Below are 19,298 nucleotides of genomic sequence, written 5' to 3'. Positions count from 1 at the left end.
CCAAATGTGTTTTTTGCGTCTTGGTCCTGATGAGTGCTGGACAAAAAGTGTTGCTTCTTGGTTTTTTTTCCACAATGTTTAAGTTCTGTACTATTCTCAAATTATTAAAACACTTACACTATTCTCTCCAATTTATGAACTTGGTTGTGCTAAGATCATTGTGCCAAATGCTGGACTCTTTCAAAATGAAATATAGAAGAGAAAAAGGGCAACTCACCTGAGAGTTCATTAACATTAGCTTGGTGGGGCTGGTTGTGCTCAGTCATGCAGGACATCCACTTTATAAATTAGTACATACTAATCCTCCAAGACCATTAGTAGAAGGAGGTGTTTGAAACTATTCAACATTTAGAAAGGTTTAGGCATTAACTATTCAGCATATTATTCTATACTTTGGTAAGAAATTTAAAAAAGTTACACTATGGGAACTGACCTTTTCTGCAAACACTGGATTTCCAGACAGTTGACTTAAATGTATGAATTCGAGATGCAAGGTACCAAATTCAGCCAAGATACTGCTACCTCCAGAGGCCCAAGGCCAGTTTCGACCAATTCCACTGTAAAGGCATATTCAATGCAGAATGTAGTAAAGTTGTCAGAAACATATCAATTATTTTCTGTGACATACAAAAGTATTCAAAGTAGATGGATCAAATATTAAAATGGTCGGGAAAATATGTGAAGAATAAAGTGCAATTTCCAATGTGTCTAGTAAAACTGAACTAATTAGTTTTAGTGTTAAAAGCAATGCTTGTAATTATCTACATTTTAAAACAACCATGTACGGTCTATAAATTTCATCTAATAAAAAGTGTGGGCATGTTAGAATGTCTCAGACATGGAATTTAAAAACGGAGTCATCCTGAAATCCATCTTGTTGTACCTAGGCATAAAATTTAGTTTATTGTAATATATTCAGACATTTATGAAGCAGAACAGCTTCCTTACTGCATACTGGAAATGTTCCAGGTACAGTCAATTCATGCGCCTAATATAAAACAGGTAGAGTTTACTAGAAAGAGTTATGTTGAAAAGCTTAGATGAGGGGTTTCCTTAAGCAAACAGTAAAGGTGAAGGTTTAACTAGAAACTATATTTACTGGTCAAGTAGATCAATCGTCTGGTTGTCGTTTTGATTCAGGGAGGGAGCAGTAATTAGCTTAAGAACACAAAGAAATTAGCTTTCCTCCTAACTGAAGTGATGAAAGCAAATACTTAGAAGTGAAAGAATAATGGTGTCCTCATATTGCCACTTGCCTCACATTGCTAGTCACTATGCAGATAAGTTAAAAATCTCTTCCTAAAGAACAGACATTCTTTTCCAATTTAAACTCCTGCAGTGTATTAAAATTGGCATCACACTTCATTAACCAAAATCTACCTTGGCAGCCACAAGCAGGATTTCCGCACACATTCTACCCAACGTATAAGCCATCTAATTAAGATCTGTTTGAATATTTATTGAGTCTTATAATTTGTCATCGGTATATGGATATTCCAGATCATATACTTGTGACTAAAAGAACAAAACTTTTCTTTCAGTCATTAGGTTTATCACAGTTTAGCAGCATTACATTTCAGCCTTCTACCACAACATTTAGCCTAAGGGCTTTACTTGATTAAAATCTAAATCCTCTTATCAGATGACACAGGCTATCTGTTAAATGCAATAAAAAAGATCCTTCATGTATTTTATATTATGATACATTCTCCTACAAGTGTACTGCTCAGGTAGCCTTTTTTAAATTGTCTTTGATATTCCTTAAAATAATTTAAAAATATAGGATGTAGGCATTCCTGGCTGGGCCAACATTTATTGCACATCCCTAGTTGCTCTTGAGAAAGTGGTGGTAAGCTGCTTTCTTCTTTCACTGCAGTCCACTTGGTGTATGTAGACCCATAATGCTATTAAGCAAGGTGTTCTAGGATTTTGACACAATAACACTGAAGGAACAACAATATATTTCCAAGTCAGGATGGTGGCTTTGACAAGAACTTGCAGGTGGTGGTGTTCCCATGTATCTGTTGCCCTAGTCCTTCCAGGTCACTGAAGTCAGGAGCTTGGAAGCTAAAGCCTTGATGAATTTCAGCAGTGCATCTTGTAGATGGTGCATATAGCTGCTGCTGAGCACACACGTGGACAGAATGAAGGTTTTTGGATTCGGGGCCTATCAAGCAGGTTGCATTGTCCTGAATGGTATCAAGTTTCTTGAGTGTTCTTGGAGCCACATTCATTCAGGCAAGTGGACAGTATTCCATTTAACTCCTTATTTGCACCTTGTAGTTGATGTACAGAGTTTGGGGAGTCAGAAGGTGAGTTTCTCACTGCAGGATTCCTCACCTCTGACCTGCTGTTATAGCCACAGCATTTATATGGCTAGTCAGTCTAGATTCTATGATTAAAGATACAGATAGTATTCTTTGTGACCAGGTTTGAGAGACCTGCATGCAGTATTATCTGCCTGGTGACAAGGTCCGGGACATCTCGAGCCAGCTTGAGAGGATATTGGAGTGGGTGGGGGAGGATCCATTTATTGCAGTCCATGTTAAGACAAGAGTAGGCAAGGCATCCTGTTTGGGGAATATCAGGAATTTGGAGCACAATCAAAAAAAGGACATTAAGGGTTTTAATATCTGCACTACCATCTGAGCCACGTCCAAATTGGTGGAGAGATAAGAAAATTAGGGAAATAAAGAAGTGGTATAGGAAAAAGGGGCTCCAAATCTTGGCACTAGTATCAGTATTGGGACAGAAAGGAATAGCACTGTTGGGACAGGCTCTACCTGTATCCTTCCTAACACACAAGATGGTCACAATTACTTTGAACTAGTTAAAGGATGGGTCACACTCAGAAAAGGTTATTAACGTTCCAGAGGAGTAGGACAGATGGCATGGAAAGGGTCAGGAATCCAATGTCAAATACAGCAGATAAGGGGATAACTATAAGAGGAGGGGTGGTCAAAGCAGGTCTGAGGTATTGTACTTAAATGCGCAAAATATACGAAACAAGGTAAATGAATTTATAGCACTGATTCAAATTGGTGGCTACAATATTGTGGGCATCACAGAGATGTGACAGCTGGGAACTAAATAGGTTTAGGATACGTATCCTATTGAAAGGATAGGCAGATGGGCAGAAGGGGTGACATTGTCTTATAGCAAGGAGCGATACAGGGTCAGATGTTGTAAATCAGCATGTGGATACAGTTGAGGAACCGTAAAATGAAAAAAAGGACCCTGACGGGAAGCTCCCGAGCAGTAGCAATGTTGTGGGGAAGAAAGTAAATCAAGAGATAGAAAAGGCATGCAAGAAAGGCACAATTACAATAACCAAGGGGGACTTCAATATGCAGTTGGACTGGAAAAATCAGGTCGGGAGCAGACCTCAAGAAAAAGAATTATGGAAAGTCTATGAAATGGCTTTTTTGTAGCAGCTTGTGATAGAGCCCAAGTCTGGATTTGGTGTTGTGTAATGAGGTAGACATAATTTAGGGACCTTAAGGTGAAGGAACCCCTAGGGGCCAGTGACCACAATATGATAGAACTCACCTGGCAGTTTGAGGGGAGAAGCTGGCAACAGTTGGTTGGAAGGAGAACCCAGCAGGAAATATGGTGGAGCAGCATTGGCAGGATTTCCTGGGGATAATTTGGGAGGCACAGCAGAAATTCATCCCAAGGAAGAAGAAAGTACTAAGGAGAGGATGGGGCAACCAAGGCTAACAAGGCAAGTCAGAGACAGCATAAAAGGAAAAGAAAAAAGCACAGAACCTGGTGAAGATTAGTGGGGACCATGAGAACTGGGAAGCCTTTACAAAATCAGCAGCATACAACTAAGAAAGCAACAAAGGAAGGGAAAGATGAAATATGAGGGAAAGCTAGCTAGTAATATAAAAGAAGATTGCAAGAGTTTTTTCAAGATACATAAAATGTAAGAGGGGCAACAGTGGACATTGGACAACTGGGAAATGAAGCTGGAGAAGGGGTATAAATAAAGGGCAGAGGAACTGAATAGGTACTTTGCAACAGTCTTTACATTGGAAGACACCAGTAGCATACCAGAACTTCGAGAGAGTCAGGGGGCAGAGTAGTGGCCATCACTAAGGAGCTGTTGGGGATGCTGAAAGATCTGAAGGTGGATAGATCTCCCAGACCAGGTGGACTACACCCTAGGATGCTGAAGGAGATTGCCTGAGGCATTGGTGGTGATCTTTCAGGAATCACTGGAATCTGGGAGGATCCCACAGGACTCAAAAATGGTTCACATAATACTCTTGTTTAAGGAGGCAGAAGACAGGAAATTACAATCCAGTTATCCTGACATTTGTTGTTGATAAAATTTGAGAGTCCATTATCAAGTCTGAGATTGTGGAACACTTGGATGTGTATAGTAAAATAGGGCAGAGTCCCAATTCGTCAAGATGAGGTAATGCCTAAAAAATCTGTTAGAAATCCTTGAAGAGGTAATGAGCAAATTAGACAAAGGACAGCCAGTGAGCATGATCCATGTGGATTTCCCGAAAGCTTTGGCAAAGTGCCACAGAGGAGGTTGCTGAATAACAAAAGTGTCTTTGGTGTTTGGGCCAAGGTACCAGCATAGAATCATAGAACCCCCATAATGTGGAAGAAGGCCCTTCAGCTCATCGGGTCCACATCAATCCTCCAAACAGCATCCCACCCAGAACCACTCCATCCTTGTAACCCTGCATTCCCATGGTCAAACACCTAACGTCCACATCTTTAGACTGTAGGAGGAAACTGGAGCACTAAGGAAACCCACACAGATGTGGGGAAAATGTGCAAACTCCATACAGACAGTTAACTGAGGTTGGAATTGAACTTGGGTCCATGACATTGTGAGGCAGCAGTGCTAACCACTGAGCCACTGTGCATGGATAAATAATTGGCTGACTGGCAGAAGAGAGAGAAGGGATAAAAGAGTCTTTTCGGGAAGGAAACCAGTGCCAGTTGCCAGTTCAAATTTCCACATAATTGGGTAGATGCCATGGCAGGTTATGCCTAGTACTGCTTCTGGCATACCCTCCTGCACTTCATTGAACCAAGGGTAATCCCCTAGCTTGATGATAAGGGTAGAGTAGGGGATATGTCAGGCCATGAGGTTGCAAATGGTGTGAAGAGTATAATCATGCTGCTGCTAATGATGACCCACTATAACTCATTCATGTCCAGCCTGGAGCTGATGGATCTGTTTGAAGTCTATCCCATTTAGTATGCCATTTAGTATGCAGGTTATGCCTAGTACTGCTTCTGGCATACCCTCCTGCACTTCATTGAACCAAGGGTAATGCAACCTAGCTGGGTGATGTCCCTTGGGAAAGAGTGACTTTAATATGATAGAATTCTTCATTAAGGTGGAGAGTGATATAGGTTATTCTGAGACAACAGTGATAAACTTAAGTAGAACAAACTATAATGGTACAAGGCATGCTGGCTATGATAATCCATCACCACCCCTATATCGAGGATTCTTATATTAATTCTTTCAAACCACTATATACCACTTTATCGGGTCTGTCCTCCTGGCGGAACAATACCTGTTAAGAATGGTGTTGTTGCTCCTGGGACAGTGTGTGAAGTATGATTCTATGAGCATAGATGTTGATGAATTGGACTTCCCAGAAACAATAGGGCTGAGATTACCACTGTCATTTCTGGTATCTAGACTGATATTGGGTTAGCCATCAAGTTTCATTTCTTTTTTGAGACATTTTATCAGTTGATACTACTCAATAGCTTGCTAAAACAATTCAGAGGGAAATTAAGAAACAACCACATAGGTATGGGCCTGACGAGCACAGCGAATAGCCAGAGCATGGCTATTTCAGGCAGAATCAGTTCAATTAGCTGTTTGCATCTTATTTTGGTGTGATTAATGTTGCCATGTAGTGTAAGGTTACAGACTATCAAGATTATAGCTATTTGTCACTTAATAGACACAAGCCTGTTGATGTCGAGCCAGGCTGGGACATGCCAAAAACAGTTAAAACATTTGAGTTCATATTATAAGACAATGCTATGCAGACACAGATGAGAGTGTTCTTCACTTGAGACAACAGAAGTATTTTGATTCAGAAGTACAGTACATTTTTATAGTCTATAATGAAATGACTAGTTACTGCTTTTTGACCTCATTCAACAAGTTGTATTGATAAGATTAATGAATCTCATACATACTGGTTTACTTTGGTTATGACGACTTGCAGCATTTTCAATTACAGGTTATTGTTTGAGAAACCCACCTCATACAGCAACTAAGCTGAGTGAACGCCAACTTGACTGATAGAACTGATGTATAAACTCAAGAGATATATGTTATAATTAATAGTTGATTAAATTCTTACTTCTTAAAATGGAAAACAGTTTAATCTTAACTTGTGAACCTGATCCAATATGTTTACTGCTAACACAGAAGCTTGTAGAATCAAGGAGCCTTTGCACGTAATATAGGCTGATACTTCAATGCAGTGTTCTATTACTGGAAGCAGCATTCTTCGAATAAGACATTAAACCACAGCTGCACCTGCCTCTCTGCTAGTTTGCGTAGTTTGTTTTACATCCCCATGGCATTAAGAGAGGACAAAGAATCCTCCCAATGTCAAGGTCATAATCATTTGCTTAAGTAGTACCAAAAGCAGATTGACTACCCATCCATTCAATTTGGTGTTCATGGGGTTTTGCAGTGATGAAATAAGTTGCATTTAGCTACAGCGATTGACCTAGAAAATGGAAATAATTAGATATGATTTTCTTCAGGGATGTCTTGTGAGGCATAATAAGTTGCTGTCTTCATTCAGTTCATTTTTTTTCATAATTCAGAAGAAAAGGTTGCTGTCCAATTTCTGATGAATTAATTGCAACTCCACTAACTTAGCATAAAAATGTACTGAAATTAAGAGCTAAAATGCTCATATTTGCATTGAGAACAACCTATTTATAATGTCAAATATGGTTGCTTGTTGAAAACATGATTAAGTTCCAAAAATTATATGATCGAGAAGTAGTAAAGTAGTAAGAGTTGACAGAATCTCTAATTTGAAACCAGCCAGAAACAATGTCGGCATTCAAATTTAGTTGGAATAGTTTGCTGAAGAACAACTATAGACAGTTGATACATTCACCAACAAACAGGAATTGTCCTGAACTCTTGAAAGGCCAATGCGTGTACTAGACACTGCCGAATGTACCAATTCCAGCATCTTCAATTGAGATTCATGAAGTCGTACTGGAAAATGTCCCTCACCTATCATAAATGAATATTGGCCTTGCCAGTGACAGCCCAGGAATGACGACAGGAGATTAAAAACAAAATGTTTCAACTGTCTTCTTCTAATTATCATACTCATTGTGTGATGACCTTTAGCACATTATGGGTAATGAAATAAAGATTGTTTTTGAAACAAAGCTTTCACATAACAATTCACTGTTCAATCAAATTCAAATGTTCTCAAATACCATCCCCATATTGAGAACCTATTTTAGATCAAAACGTTTATCCAAACAGGCTACTTCTTGGAAGTATTCATTCTCACATGATTCAATATCTGGCTACCTTCCACCCATGGATGACATCCACCATTGACACCTCTTTGTTTAAGCCCGACCCAACAGTGATGATGTTTTTCTAACAAGGATGAATTAAAACAAAAGTAATTAGAGCCGTCATGTCAGTTAAATGTTGCTAAATGATGTGTACAATTCATATCTTGAATAGGAATAGTGTTCAGAATTCAGTCTGCCATCAGAATTTAATGGGAGGAATAAGTAGTTAGGGTCATTCAATCCTGAACTATGATTTGAAAATTGTGACTTGCAATGTTACTTTGTTGAGGCAGAAAGGAACTAAAGATGACCTCGTTACTAAAGTTATAACTAATTACAACTTTGGTAATGAAAAAACTAGACAAAGTTTTAGGATCTAATCACCGAACCACAGCGTCATAGAGATGTACAGCACGGAAACAGACCCTTCAGTCCAACTCATCCACGGTGATCGGATATCCTAACCTGATCTAGCCCCAGTTGACACCACTTGGCCCACATCCCTCTAAATCCTTTCTATTCATACACCCATCCAGACGCCTTTTAAATGTTGTAATTGTACCAGCCGCTACCACTTCCTCTGGCAGCCCATTTCATACATGCACCACCCTCTGCGTGAAAAGGTTGCCTCTTAGGTCTCTTTTATATCTTTCCCCTCTCACCTTAAACCTATGCCCTCTAGTTCTAGACTCCCCCACCCCAGGGAAAAGACCTTGTGTGTAAACCCTATCCTGCCCCTCATGATTTGATAAACCTCTATAAGGTCACCTCTCAGCCTCTGTCGCTCTAGGGAAAACAGCCCCAGCCTGTTCAGCATCACCCTAACACTCAAATCCTCCAACTCTGGCAACATCCTTGTAAATCTTTCCTGAACCCTTTCAAGTTTCACAACATCCTTCTGATAGGAGGGAGACCAAAAACATCAAAAGTGGCCAAAACAATATCCTGTACAGCGGCAACATGACCTTCCAACTCCTTTCCTCAACACTCTGACCAATAAAGGAAAGCCTTCCTCACTATCCTATCTACCTGTGACTCCACTTTCAAGGAGCTGTGAACCTGCACTCCAAGGTCTCTTTGTTCAACAACAATCCCCAGTACCTTACCATTAAGTGTATCAGTCTTGCTCTGATTCACCTTTCCAAAATGTAGCACCTCACATTTATCTAATTTAAACTCCACCTGCCATTCCTCAGCCCATTGGCCCTTCTGATCAAGGTCCCATTGTACTCTGGAGGTAACCTTCTTCACTGTCCACTACATCTCCAATTTTTTTTTATATATAGATATTTTTATTGAAAATTTGACATTTTTACAAGTTTACAAAATATAAAAAAAAACAAGTATCAACATTGATATACAATTAAATCTTAAATAAATAATAACCAAAATTTAACAAAAGAAAAATACCAAGAAAAAAAAACAAAACTTAACTAACTACTAATCTAACCTACAACTAACCAGTGTATATAATTAAGTCTCTTACATTATTCAAATAAGAGAGAAAAAACCCGACAGCTAACACAGAAATTGGGTAGTGAGATACATGCTCGGAATGAATTAACATCAAATCGTAACAAAACCCATATTCGTGCGGGAGTCCTCTCCCAAGGGGCCCCGGACCAGCCAGGTTCACTATCTCAATTAAATAAAAGCCCTTATTAGGATGGCCAAAATATCTGTATTTATATAATTCAAGAAGGGCTGCCATATTTTATGGAATAATGCAATCTTTCGGTGCACCATATTTGTAAGGAAGTCAAGGGGAATACATTCAATAATTAATCTGTGCCAATTTGAAAGTCCAGGGGGGCCCTCAGCCACACAGTTTACCAAAATATTTTTCCTTGCACAGTAGGAGAGAATAGAAAATAATCTCTTCACGTGCACATCCAGGGAGGGTAAGTTCGAAAAGCCCAAAAGGAGAGATATAGGGTCCACTCCAGTTTCCATTCCTAAGATTTCTGTCAGAGCACTTGCTACTTTAGTCCAATATCTACGGATCTTATGGCATTCCATAAGCAATGCACAAGAGTGCAATGCACAAGAGTGCCCACCTCTATTTTACATTTGGGACACATTGGAGATGCTCCTGCCTAACATTTTGCCAAGTGATCCGGTGCTATATGGGCCCTATGAAGTATCTTCAGCTGAATGGCCTGAGTTCTGTTGCAGATGGCAGTTCTTCTGGCGTTTTCCCAAATGTCATTCCACGTTTCTATAGAGATTTCTAGTCCCAAATCCTGATCCCATGTTTTAAGCAGATTGTCCATATCTCCCGATACTTCATCATGTAATAAATGACAGATAGTACTGACGGGAGATACCCCCATTGGCCATAGCACTCTACATTCTCTGTCTGATTTATAAAGACTATCTAGTAACGTAGTCTCCTTCTGTATGTAATCTCGAATTTGGAAGTATCGAAAGAGGTCTCCATTAGGTAATCCAAATTTCTGACACAGCTGTTCAAAAGACATCAGGACCCCTTCCTTAAACAGATCCCCTAAACAGGAGATACCCCTGGATCTCCAGAGTTTGAAAGTGACATCTGGTTGAAATCCCTATGCCCCCACTATCGGAGCATAAGGGGATGTTTTATGTGAGTTACCCTAATTTTGCCTCATTATATTCCAAGCTTTAATTGTGTTTAGTATTATAGGGTTTTTACAGTGATCCGGAATGATTTTCCTCTTGTCTGAAAATAAGAGGTTAATAAGTGGGCATTTTACTTGAGAAGCCTCGATGTCCAGCCAGATTGATTGCGGGTCAGACAAGACCCTATCAGCTATGTAACTTAATAGGGAACTTAACTGATATTTCCTAAAATCTGGAAAATCCTGTCCTCCCCTTGCCTGTGGAAGCTGTAGCTTCATCGGCTTAATGAGGGGTCGTCTACGATTCCAGATAAAGGAACCCAACCAGCCATATAATTTACGTAGTGCCAGCCTCGGCAGCATCACCGGAAGCATTCTCATAGGGTATAGGAGACGGGGCAGGACATTCATTTTAATTAGTGCTATTCTGCCTAACCAGGAAATTGGAAGGTCTCCCCATCGCTGGAGGTCCTGCCTTATCCTTTCCAGTAAATGCACAAAGTTAGCCTTGTATAGCTGGCCAAATACTGAGGTAATAAAAATGCCTAAATATAAAAAACCCTCCAGGGACCACCGAAAGGGAAGGTGGGATCCGTCCGATAGGTGGGATATACTAGCCAGGCCACCCATTGGCATAGCCTCTGATTTTGAGAAATTAATAGCCTGAAAATACACTAAATGTATTAATAACTTGGATTAAGCGAGGCACGGACATCAGGAGATTACTGAGGAATAGAAGAACATCATCTGCATAAAGGGTAATTTTATGTTTACCTATACCAATCCTCGGGGCCGTTATATTAGGATCAGCCCGTATAGCTTCTGCTAGTAGCTCAATTATTAGCATAAATAGTGATGGCAAAAGAGGACATCCCTGACGGCATTCCCTATCCACACTGAAGCTATCCGAGCCTAATCCATTGGTAATCACAACGGCCTTGGGATCACTATACAGTGTTGAGACCCATTTGGTAAACACCTTTCCAACGCCAAAGCTTTCCAATATGTAAAACAAATATGACCATTCAACGCTGTCAAATGTCTTTTCCGCGTCTAATGAGACTACTACTCCTGGTATTTTTCCCTGATGGCAGGCTTGAATCACATTCAAAACCCTTCTGACATTATTGGATGATCTACAGCCCTTAATAAATCCCGTCTAATCCTCCTTTATAATATGTGGCAATACCCTTTCCAGCCTCAATGCTAATGTTTTAGAGAGGATTTTAAAATCTACATTTAGCAAGGATATTGGTCTGTATGATGCGCAATCTTCTGGGTCCTTTTCTTTTTTTAAGGATAAGAGAGATATTCGCCTCTTTCAGCGAAGGCGGGAGACAGCCCTGACTATATGCATAGTTATACATATCCATAAGTGGGCCAGCCAATATTCCTGTAAATTCTTTATAGAATTCAGCTTGAAAGCCAACTGGGCCAGGTACCTTACCGCTCTGAAGTTGCCTGATTGTGTCAAGTATTTCTTGGATTGTTAGGGGAACATTCAAGACCGATACCTGTCCCGGAGTTAGGTCCGGAAAGGTCAGGTTTTCAAAAAATGACTGCATCCTCCTAGTCCTGTCTTCGCAATCCTGTGATTTATATAAATCAGAATAAAATTTTCTAAAGATTGCGTTAATCCTTTTATGATCATAAGTCAAAATACCCGCACTTTCCTTGATAGACGTGATAGTTTGAGGAGCCGCCTTTTTCTTTCCAAGAAATGCTAAGTATCTACCAGGTTTATCGCCAAATTCATATAACCTTTGTTTTGCAAATAATATTTCCCTCTTAGCCGTTTGGGTAAGCGTGGTGTTTAGAGCTGTGCTAATCCTTTGCAATTTGATAATAGAAGGTCTGTCAGCATATGCTGTTTCAGCCGCTTTTAAGCGTGCTTCGAGCAGACGCTGTTGTTCTCCCTTTAATTTTTTCTGGGTCGCTGAGTATGAGATGATCAAACCTCGCACGTAAGCTTTGATGGTCTCCCACATCATTGATGGGTTGCTAGCCGTATCTGAATTAATTTCTAAAAAAGTTTCAAATTCTTGAGAGAAGCACTTTACAAATTTACTATCTTTCATCAGGAAGGGGTCCATACTCCAATGCCGGAGTGGGGATGTCTCATTGTTCCTCGCCTTGATTTCCATATATACAGCAGCATGATCGGAAATTGCTATACTGCCTATTTTACAGGATGATATGGAATTTAAAAAAAGAAAATCGAGGGGGCAAAAGACATATCGATTCTGGTATGACATTTATGTGGATTGGAGTAAAAAGAAAATTCTCTGCCCTGTTGATGAAGACATCTCCACACATCTACTATTCCTAATTCTTTGTTCAAATCCACCAATTGTCTAGATCTGGGAGATACTCCTGCAGTACTCTTGGGAATTCTATTTCTGGATCCATAATACAATTAAAGTCTCCCCCTATAATTGTATGACGAGCACTGAGAGCCATTAATTTTGAGAAGGCTTCTGTTACAAATTTAACATCTCCAATTTTGATGTCATCTGCAAACTTACGAACCAGACTTCCTATGTTCACATCCAAATCATTTATATAAATGACGAAAAGCAGCAGACACAGCACCGATCCTTGTGGTACAGTCTGAAAGGCAAGGCAACTCTCTACCACCACCCTCTGTCTTCTACCTTTGAGCCAGTTCTGTATCTAAAGAGCTAGCTCTCCCTGTATTCCACGAGATTGAACCTTGCTAACCAGTTTACCATGAGGAACCTTGTCAAACGCTTTACTGAAGTCCATATAGATCACATCTACCATTCTGCCCTCATCAATCCTCTTTTTTACTTCTTTAAAAAACTTAATCAAGTTAGTGACACAGGAGTTCTAACGCTCAAAACCATGTTGACTATCCCTAATCAGTCCTTGTTTTTCCAAAAACATGTAAATTCTGTCCCACAGGATTCCCTCCAAGACCTTGACTACCACCAACATCAGGCTCACCTGTCTATAATTCCCTGGCTTTTCCTTACCGCCTTTCTTAAATAGTGGCACCACGTTAGCTTACCTCCAGTCTTCTGGTACGTCACTGTGACTATCGATGATACAAGTATCTCAGCAAGGGACCCAGCAATAACTTACTTATTTTCTCACAGAGTTCTAGGGTACACCTGATCATGTCCTGGGGATTTATTCATCTTTATGCATTTTAAGACATCCAGCAACTCTGTAAAATGGACATTTTTCAAGATGTCACATTTATTTCCCCACATTCTATGTCTCCCATGTCCTTCTCCACCGTAAACACTGATGTAAAATACTCGTTTAGTATCGCTCCACCTCTTGTGGCTTCATTTATAAGCTGCCTTGCTGATCTTTGAGGGGCCCTATTATCTCCCTAGTTACCCTTTCATCCTTAATTTATTTATAAAAACCCTTCGGATTTTCCTTAACCCTATTTGCCAAAGCTATCTCATGTCCCCTTTTTGCCCTTCTGATTTCCATCTTAAGTATAACTCTTACTGCCTTTATACTATTCTAAAGATTCACTCAACCTCTGCTGTCTATACCCGACTAAGGCTGTCTTTTTTTAAAACAATTTCTCTCCTTATCTAGTATTCCCTACATCTACCTGCCTTTCCTTTCACCCTAACAGAAGTATACTGTCTCTGTATTCTCGTTACCTCATTTTGGAAGGCTTCCCATTTTCCAACCGTCCCTTTACCTGTGAACATCTGTCCCCAATCAACTTTAAAAAGTTCTTGCCTAATAGCCGTCCTCCAATTTAGAACTTCAACTTTTAGATCCGGTCTATCCTTTTCCATCATTATTTTAAAACTAATAGAATTATGGTCGTTGGCCCCAAAGTGCTCCCCCACTGACACCTCAGTCACCTGCCCGGCCTTTTTCCCCAAGAGTAGGTCAAGTTTTGCACCTTCTCTAGTAGGTATATCAAAATACTGATTCAGAAAATGTTCTTGTACACACTTAAATTCCTCATCTAAACCCCTAACACTATGGCAGTCCCAGTCTATGTTTGGAAAGATAAAATTCCTACCATAACCACCCTATTATTCTTACAGATAACTGAGATCTCCTTAAAAATTTGTTTCTCAATTTCCCACTGACTATTGGGGTGACTAGAATATAATCCTAATAAGGTGATCATCCCCTTCTTATTTCTCAGTTACACTCAAATAACTTCCCGAGATGTATATAAGAGGTATACAAGATAATGAGAGGCATAGATAGAGTCGATAGCCAGAGACCATTTCCCAGGGCAGAAATGGCTAACATGAGGGGTCATAGTTTTAAGCTGGTTGGAGGAAAGTATAGAGGGGATGTCAGAGGCGGGTCCTTTACACAGAGTTGAGAGAGCATAGAATGCGTTGCCAGTAGCAGTTGTGGAAGCAAGGTCATTGGGGGCATTTAAGAGACTGCTGGACATGCATAAGGTCACAGAAATTTGAGGGTGCATACATGAGGATCAATGGTCAACACAACATCATGGGCAGATGGGCCTGTTCTGTGCTGTACTGTTCTATGTATTCCCAGGAATATCCTCCCTCAATACAGCCATAATGCTATCCCTTATCAAATACACCACTCCTTCTCCTTTCTTGCCTCCCTTTCTGTCCTTTTTGTAGAATTTGTATCCTGGAACATTAAGCTGCCAGCCCTGTCCATCCCTGAGCCATGTTTCTGTAATTGCTATGATATCCCAGTCCCATGTCCCAGAGAGGTAACATCTCTCTACTTGAATTTCTGCAAATTGATCATATTGGGAAATATGTGAAAAATTTTATTGCTATGCTGTGTATTTTAAGACTTTGCTACATGGTCTTTTAAACCTAGATAATTTGTCATTTTTTTTTGTGTTAAAAAAACTTCTGTACTGTTGCTAAATAATCTCTGCAGCCTGTATGACTATGTCCCTGTGGCTTATCACCATGTTAAGTAAATTATAAGAAACATACCATCTGTCAAGCTAGTTTTTCTTCTGGGGTCTGGTTTGTCCAGTAGTATCATCTGCTCTGATCATAACTACCTGGACAAATAAAAAACTTTACACCTCAGCCAGTGATTCAAAAGCAGAAAACAACAATGAGTGGAATCTTCCCAGTACCTGAAAAGTGGAGTCCATGTCAAGAAATTTGCAAACATCAGGCAAGATGTCCAGTGATGATATTACCAATATCAAGATCAAAAAGTCCCACTGTTCAACCAAGTATTGGATGATGAGACAAGAGTTTTGCTAAGCACTGGGGAGGCCTACCTACATACAATATCACACAGTATCCCTCTCATCACGGACTAATTTCACCTCACTAGCATTGTCCTTGATCCACCTGGATCACTTTCACACCTCTAATTCTCTCAATTAAGCTTCGGCAATTGTTTGTACTGTCATTACCGGAGGGCTGTTTAACAGTTTTCCACATTTATCTTCCGCTTGAAATTCACTTTCCAAAACTAAAACTCATATTCCTAAAATGTATAAATCCTAAAATTAGATATTCGCAACAGAATTACCTCAAACATTACAGACAGTTGGAGAGATGGTGTGTTTGTAATATCAAAGGATGTGTCAAGTTAGAAGGCACATGATGTGCAATATCAGGATTCACTAACACTTGGATTTTTAAGTCTACAGCGACCACAGGATTGGGGAGGACACCTGGAAAGCCTAAGTCTCTCACTTTTACCTAGAGACTCTGTTGTGGTACGTGAGGGTCTGCAGTGAAGTGAGTTCTTCCAAGAATGTGAGAAAGCAGACATCTTGAACCAAGCAGGCATGAATGGAAGTGCCAAGGAAGTCAACAAAAGTGTTGACTAAGACACTGCATTAAGAGGATACAGAAGCTCAGAGGGGTAGGAAACAAAATGGCTTAACATTTTTTTTTAAGGTGCCTAGCTTTCCATTCTCCTGCAGAGCACACATTAGGTTAGCACACCTTGAAGCTGTACTCATTCTTCTCTTTTTATACAGCTCTCATCCCCATCCAAACAACCAGAGACGACTTCACCTTATTACCCTTGTGCACTCATACCTCACTGCCAACCTCCACAGATGTTGTCTTTCACTTGTCACTTCACAAACTATTGCAAACACTTCCATCTCTCTGCTTTCCCTATTTGCAGGAAGGACATGCACCATTTAGTGATAGGTAGCAATCTGAAGGCAGGGCAGCAAGGAAGGGAGTGGAACAGAGATCTTGACAGCTGTTGGTAATGCATGCCCACTTCATCATTTGAATGGCAGACTTATCCCAATATTGTGCAAATCTCAGCAGCATTTTGTAATGAGGGTCTGAACATCCTGAGTCACTGGTGCGACATATTGGGGGAAGTTGTTCTCCAGCTTGTAGATCTTGGCTTGTGAGCTTCATTTTCTTCCAAGTGGTCCCACCACCTGACTTGTATTATTGCATTCAGAAATGTAAGGTAGAGCTGCACAATCTGTTCCCACATACTGTCCTGAAGGCTAGCAACAAGGAACTACATTTGAAGGTGAGTAAATTGTCTTTCAGCAAGCCCTTGATGACATGTCAAGCACCAAATGCTCTCTGACAGAAAGGGTGCTTCGGACAGCAGTCAATGGTCACAGTTGAGAGTTTTTTTCTAGTGTAACTGATTAAACATTTCCCAGCCTGTTAGCTTCAGTGCAGATTTTTCTCCCTTCCCTGCTTCCTTCCCCCACCCATTGCACACTCATCTGGTGACCTCAGTGAGTTGCCAACAAGTTGGGGAAGTGAGCTTTGAGAAGATTTAAAGCTCAGGTTGAGGTTCTGGATGTAGGTTTGCTCACTGAGCTGGAAGGTTTGTTTTCAGGTGTTTCATCACCATACTAGGTAACATCACTTGTGAGCCTCCAGTGAAGCACTGGTGGTATGGCCCACTTTTTATTTGTGTTTAGGTTTCCTTTGGTTGGTGGTATCATTTCCTGTTTTTTTTCCTCAGGGGGTGATAAATGGGATCCAGTCAATGTATTTGTTGATAGCGTTCCAGTTGGAGTGCCATGCTTCTAGGAATTCTTGTGTGTGTGTCTCTGTTTGACTTGTCCTAGGGTGGATGTGTTGTCCCAGTTGAAGTGGTGTTCTTCCTCATCTGTATGTAAGGATGCTAGTGAGAGAGAGTCATGTCTTTCTGTGGGTAGTTGATGTTCATGTATCCTAATGGCTAGTTTTCTGCCTGGTTGTCCAATGGACAACATTTAAAAGACATTTGGACTGGTACATGGATGGGCAAGGTTTAGAGGGATATGAGCCAAATGCGGGCAAATGGGATCATTGAAGATTAGGAAACCTGGTCGACATGGATGAGTTGGGCCGATGGGTCTATTTCTGTGCTGTATGACCTAATGAGTAACTGTGATTTAGAACATGTGACTAGTATTCATTCTTAGTCAAGAGTGCAGCATATAGCATTATGATCTACAATAATTTCCTCTAATGGTTTCTCAGCTTTTGTAATATATTTTGAACAACCAACAATAGATCTTCAATTAAACAGAACCTATGCCCATTTGCAAATCCTGGTGTAAACTGTGGATTGGTTAGTTTGTGAGAGGAAACACAAAGCCCTAATAGTGCCCTAATTGGGAAATTCAGAATTGAGGATAAAACAAGTCCTAATTGACTTTAAGCACTTTACTAACTTACTGGAAAATGCAAGAAAATTCCCCATTTGCCTTCAATTCCACCCCACAGAAATCAGGAAAAGGCCAGTATTATGTCAGGATTCCAAACTAACGTCAATTTCAGGATAATTAACACCCTGCACTCATGCAAAGAGATGTTTGCCCGCTGTTGCGACTAGATGAGAACACAGAATATTAGATGTTAGTTTCACCAATAGGACTACTTGGTAAGTGACAGACGGGCTTCTGGTGAGGAAAAAAATAAATCTGTTTCGGATTTAAACAAAAACTAGAAGCAGAACAGAAAGCAAATTATCAGAGGAATCCAGAATTCAGAAGCAGAATGTGGAGGTTCAACATAGAGTCATAGAGATGTACAGTATCAATTAAGATAGCGTGGGATCACACCCCTACTGTACCTGGTTTAAACTGTAATTTTAAAATATATATATTGCATGAGACACTTTGAGAGCAGCTCTGTGAGATAACAACTCTCCCAGGCACTAATCAAATAGAAAATATCAGCTTTGATGCCTTCTTCAATTACTCACAGTACATACAGCCATTTTGTATATACAAGATATAAAACATAAAATGTTCATTTCAAACAAGTGTAGAATGTGAAATTATTTGCTGCAAATTGTTGCTGAACATTTAAAACATTGGGAATGTAATTAAATACTTATTTCAGAAAAGATTATTCCTTGTACTATTTAATAGTCAGACTTGGTTTAGATATGGTGGCACAAGAAAGATTAAAAACAAAATTGATGGGTAAAGGGACCTGCCTCAGTGTTGTAACACTGTGATTCTAGTTCTACAATGATTAAGTAACCCAGAAGAACGTGTACTTACTTACTTAAAGTAACCATGCATACGAAAATGAATGTTAGGTGAAAGGAAGACAGGGCTAAGTTGTGAAATTCTCCACAGCTGGTTGTACTTGCTGACACTCTGCACTCAAATTTTCGAATGAAAAGTGGTAACTCAGGCCAGGCAGTTAAATTATGCAATCCTTAGCATATACCTCATTAATACCTTCGAGAAAAAAGTTAACTGGGGCGGTGGGACATATATTTAGACCCAATTCAAATGTGTTGCAGTGTGGATGCTTTCAAACTCCTTTGAAAACACTGATGTTCTCTGGAGAACCCTGTGCAAATACCGCCATACTGTCGGTATTGAAAGAGCTGAGAAATTCTAAGGGTAAAAAGGCCCTCTTGGGAGTTACCTACAGGCCCCCAAACAGTAGTCAAGATGTCGGATGCAAGTTGAATCAGGAGCTGAAATTGGTCTGTCATGAAGATGTTACTACAGTTGTTATGGGGGATTTCAACATGCAGGTAGACTGGGAGAATCAGGATGGTATTGGACCTCAAGAAAGAGACTTTGTGGAGTGCCTCCGAGATGGATTCTTAGAACAGCTGGTGCTGGAGCCTACCAGGGAGAAGGCAATTCTGGATCTGGTATTGTGCAACAAACCAGAATTGATCAGGGACCTCGAAGTGAAGGAACCATTGGGAAGTAGTGACCATAATCCA

General features: G+C 40.1%; 1 protein-coding gene across 1 annotated transcript in view; it reads right to left on the bottom strand.

Annotated features, from left to right (window-relative positions):
- The window catches only part of man1a1 (mannosidase, alpha, class 1A, member 1), a 460,574-nt gene that overhangs the window by 50,090 nt on the left and 391,186 nt on the right, over window positions 1-19,298 (bottom strand). Inside the window, exon 6 of the mRNA XM_043684356.1 lies at window positions 434-557. Coding sequence (XP_043540291.1) covers window positions 434-557 — 124 coding nt within the window. The remainder of the gene's footprint in view (window positions 1-433; window positions 558-19,298) is intronic.

Source organism: Chiloscyllium plagiosum, chromosome 3 (assembly GCF_004010195.1).
Source record: "Chiloscyllium plagiosum isolate BGI_BamShark_2017 chromosome 3, ASM401019v2, whole genome shotgun sequence".
Classification (NCBI taxonomy): domain Eukaryota; kingdom Metazoa; phylum Chordata; class Chondrichthyes; order Orectolobiformes; family Hemiscylliidae; genus Chiloscyllium; species Chiloscyllium plagiosum.
The sequence above is the reverse complement of the archived record's forward strand: the minus strand, read 5'-3'. Positions and strand labels throughout refer to the sequence as shown.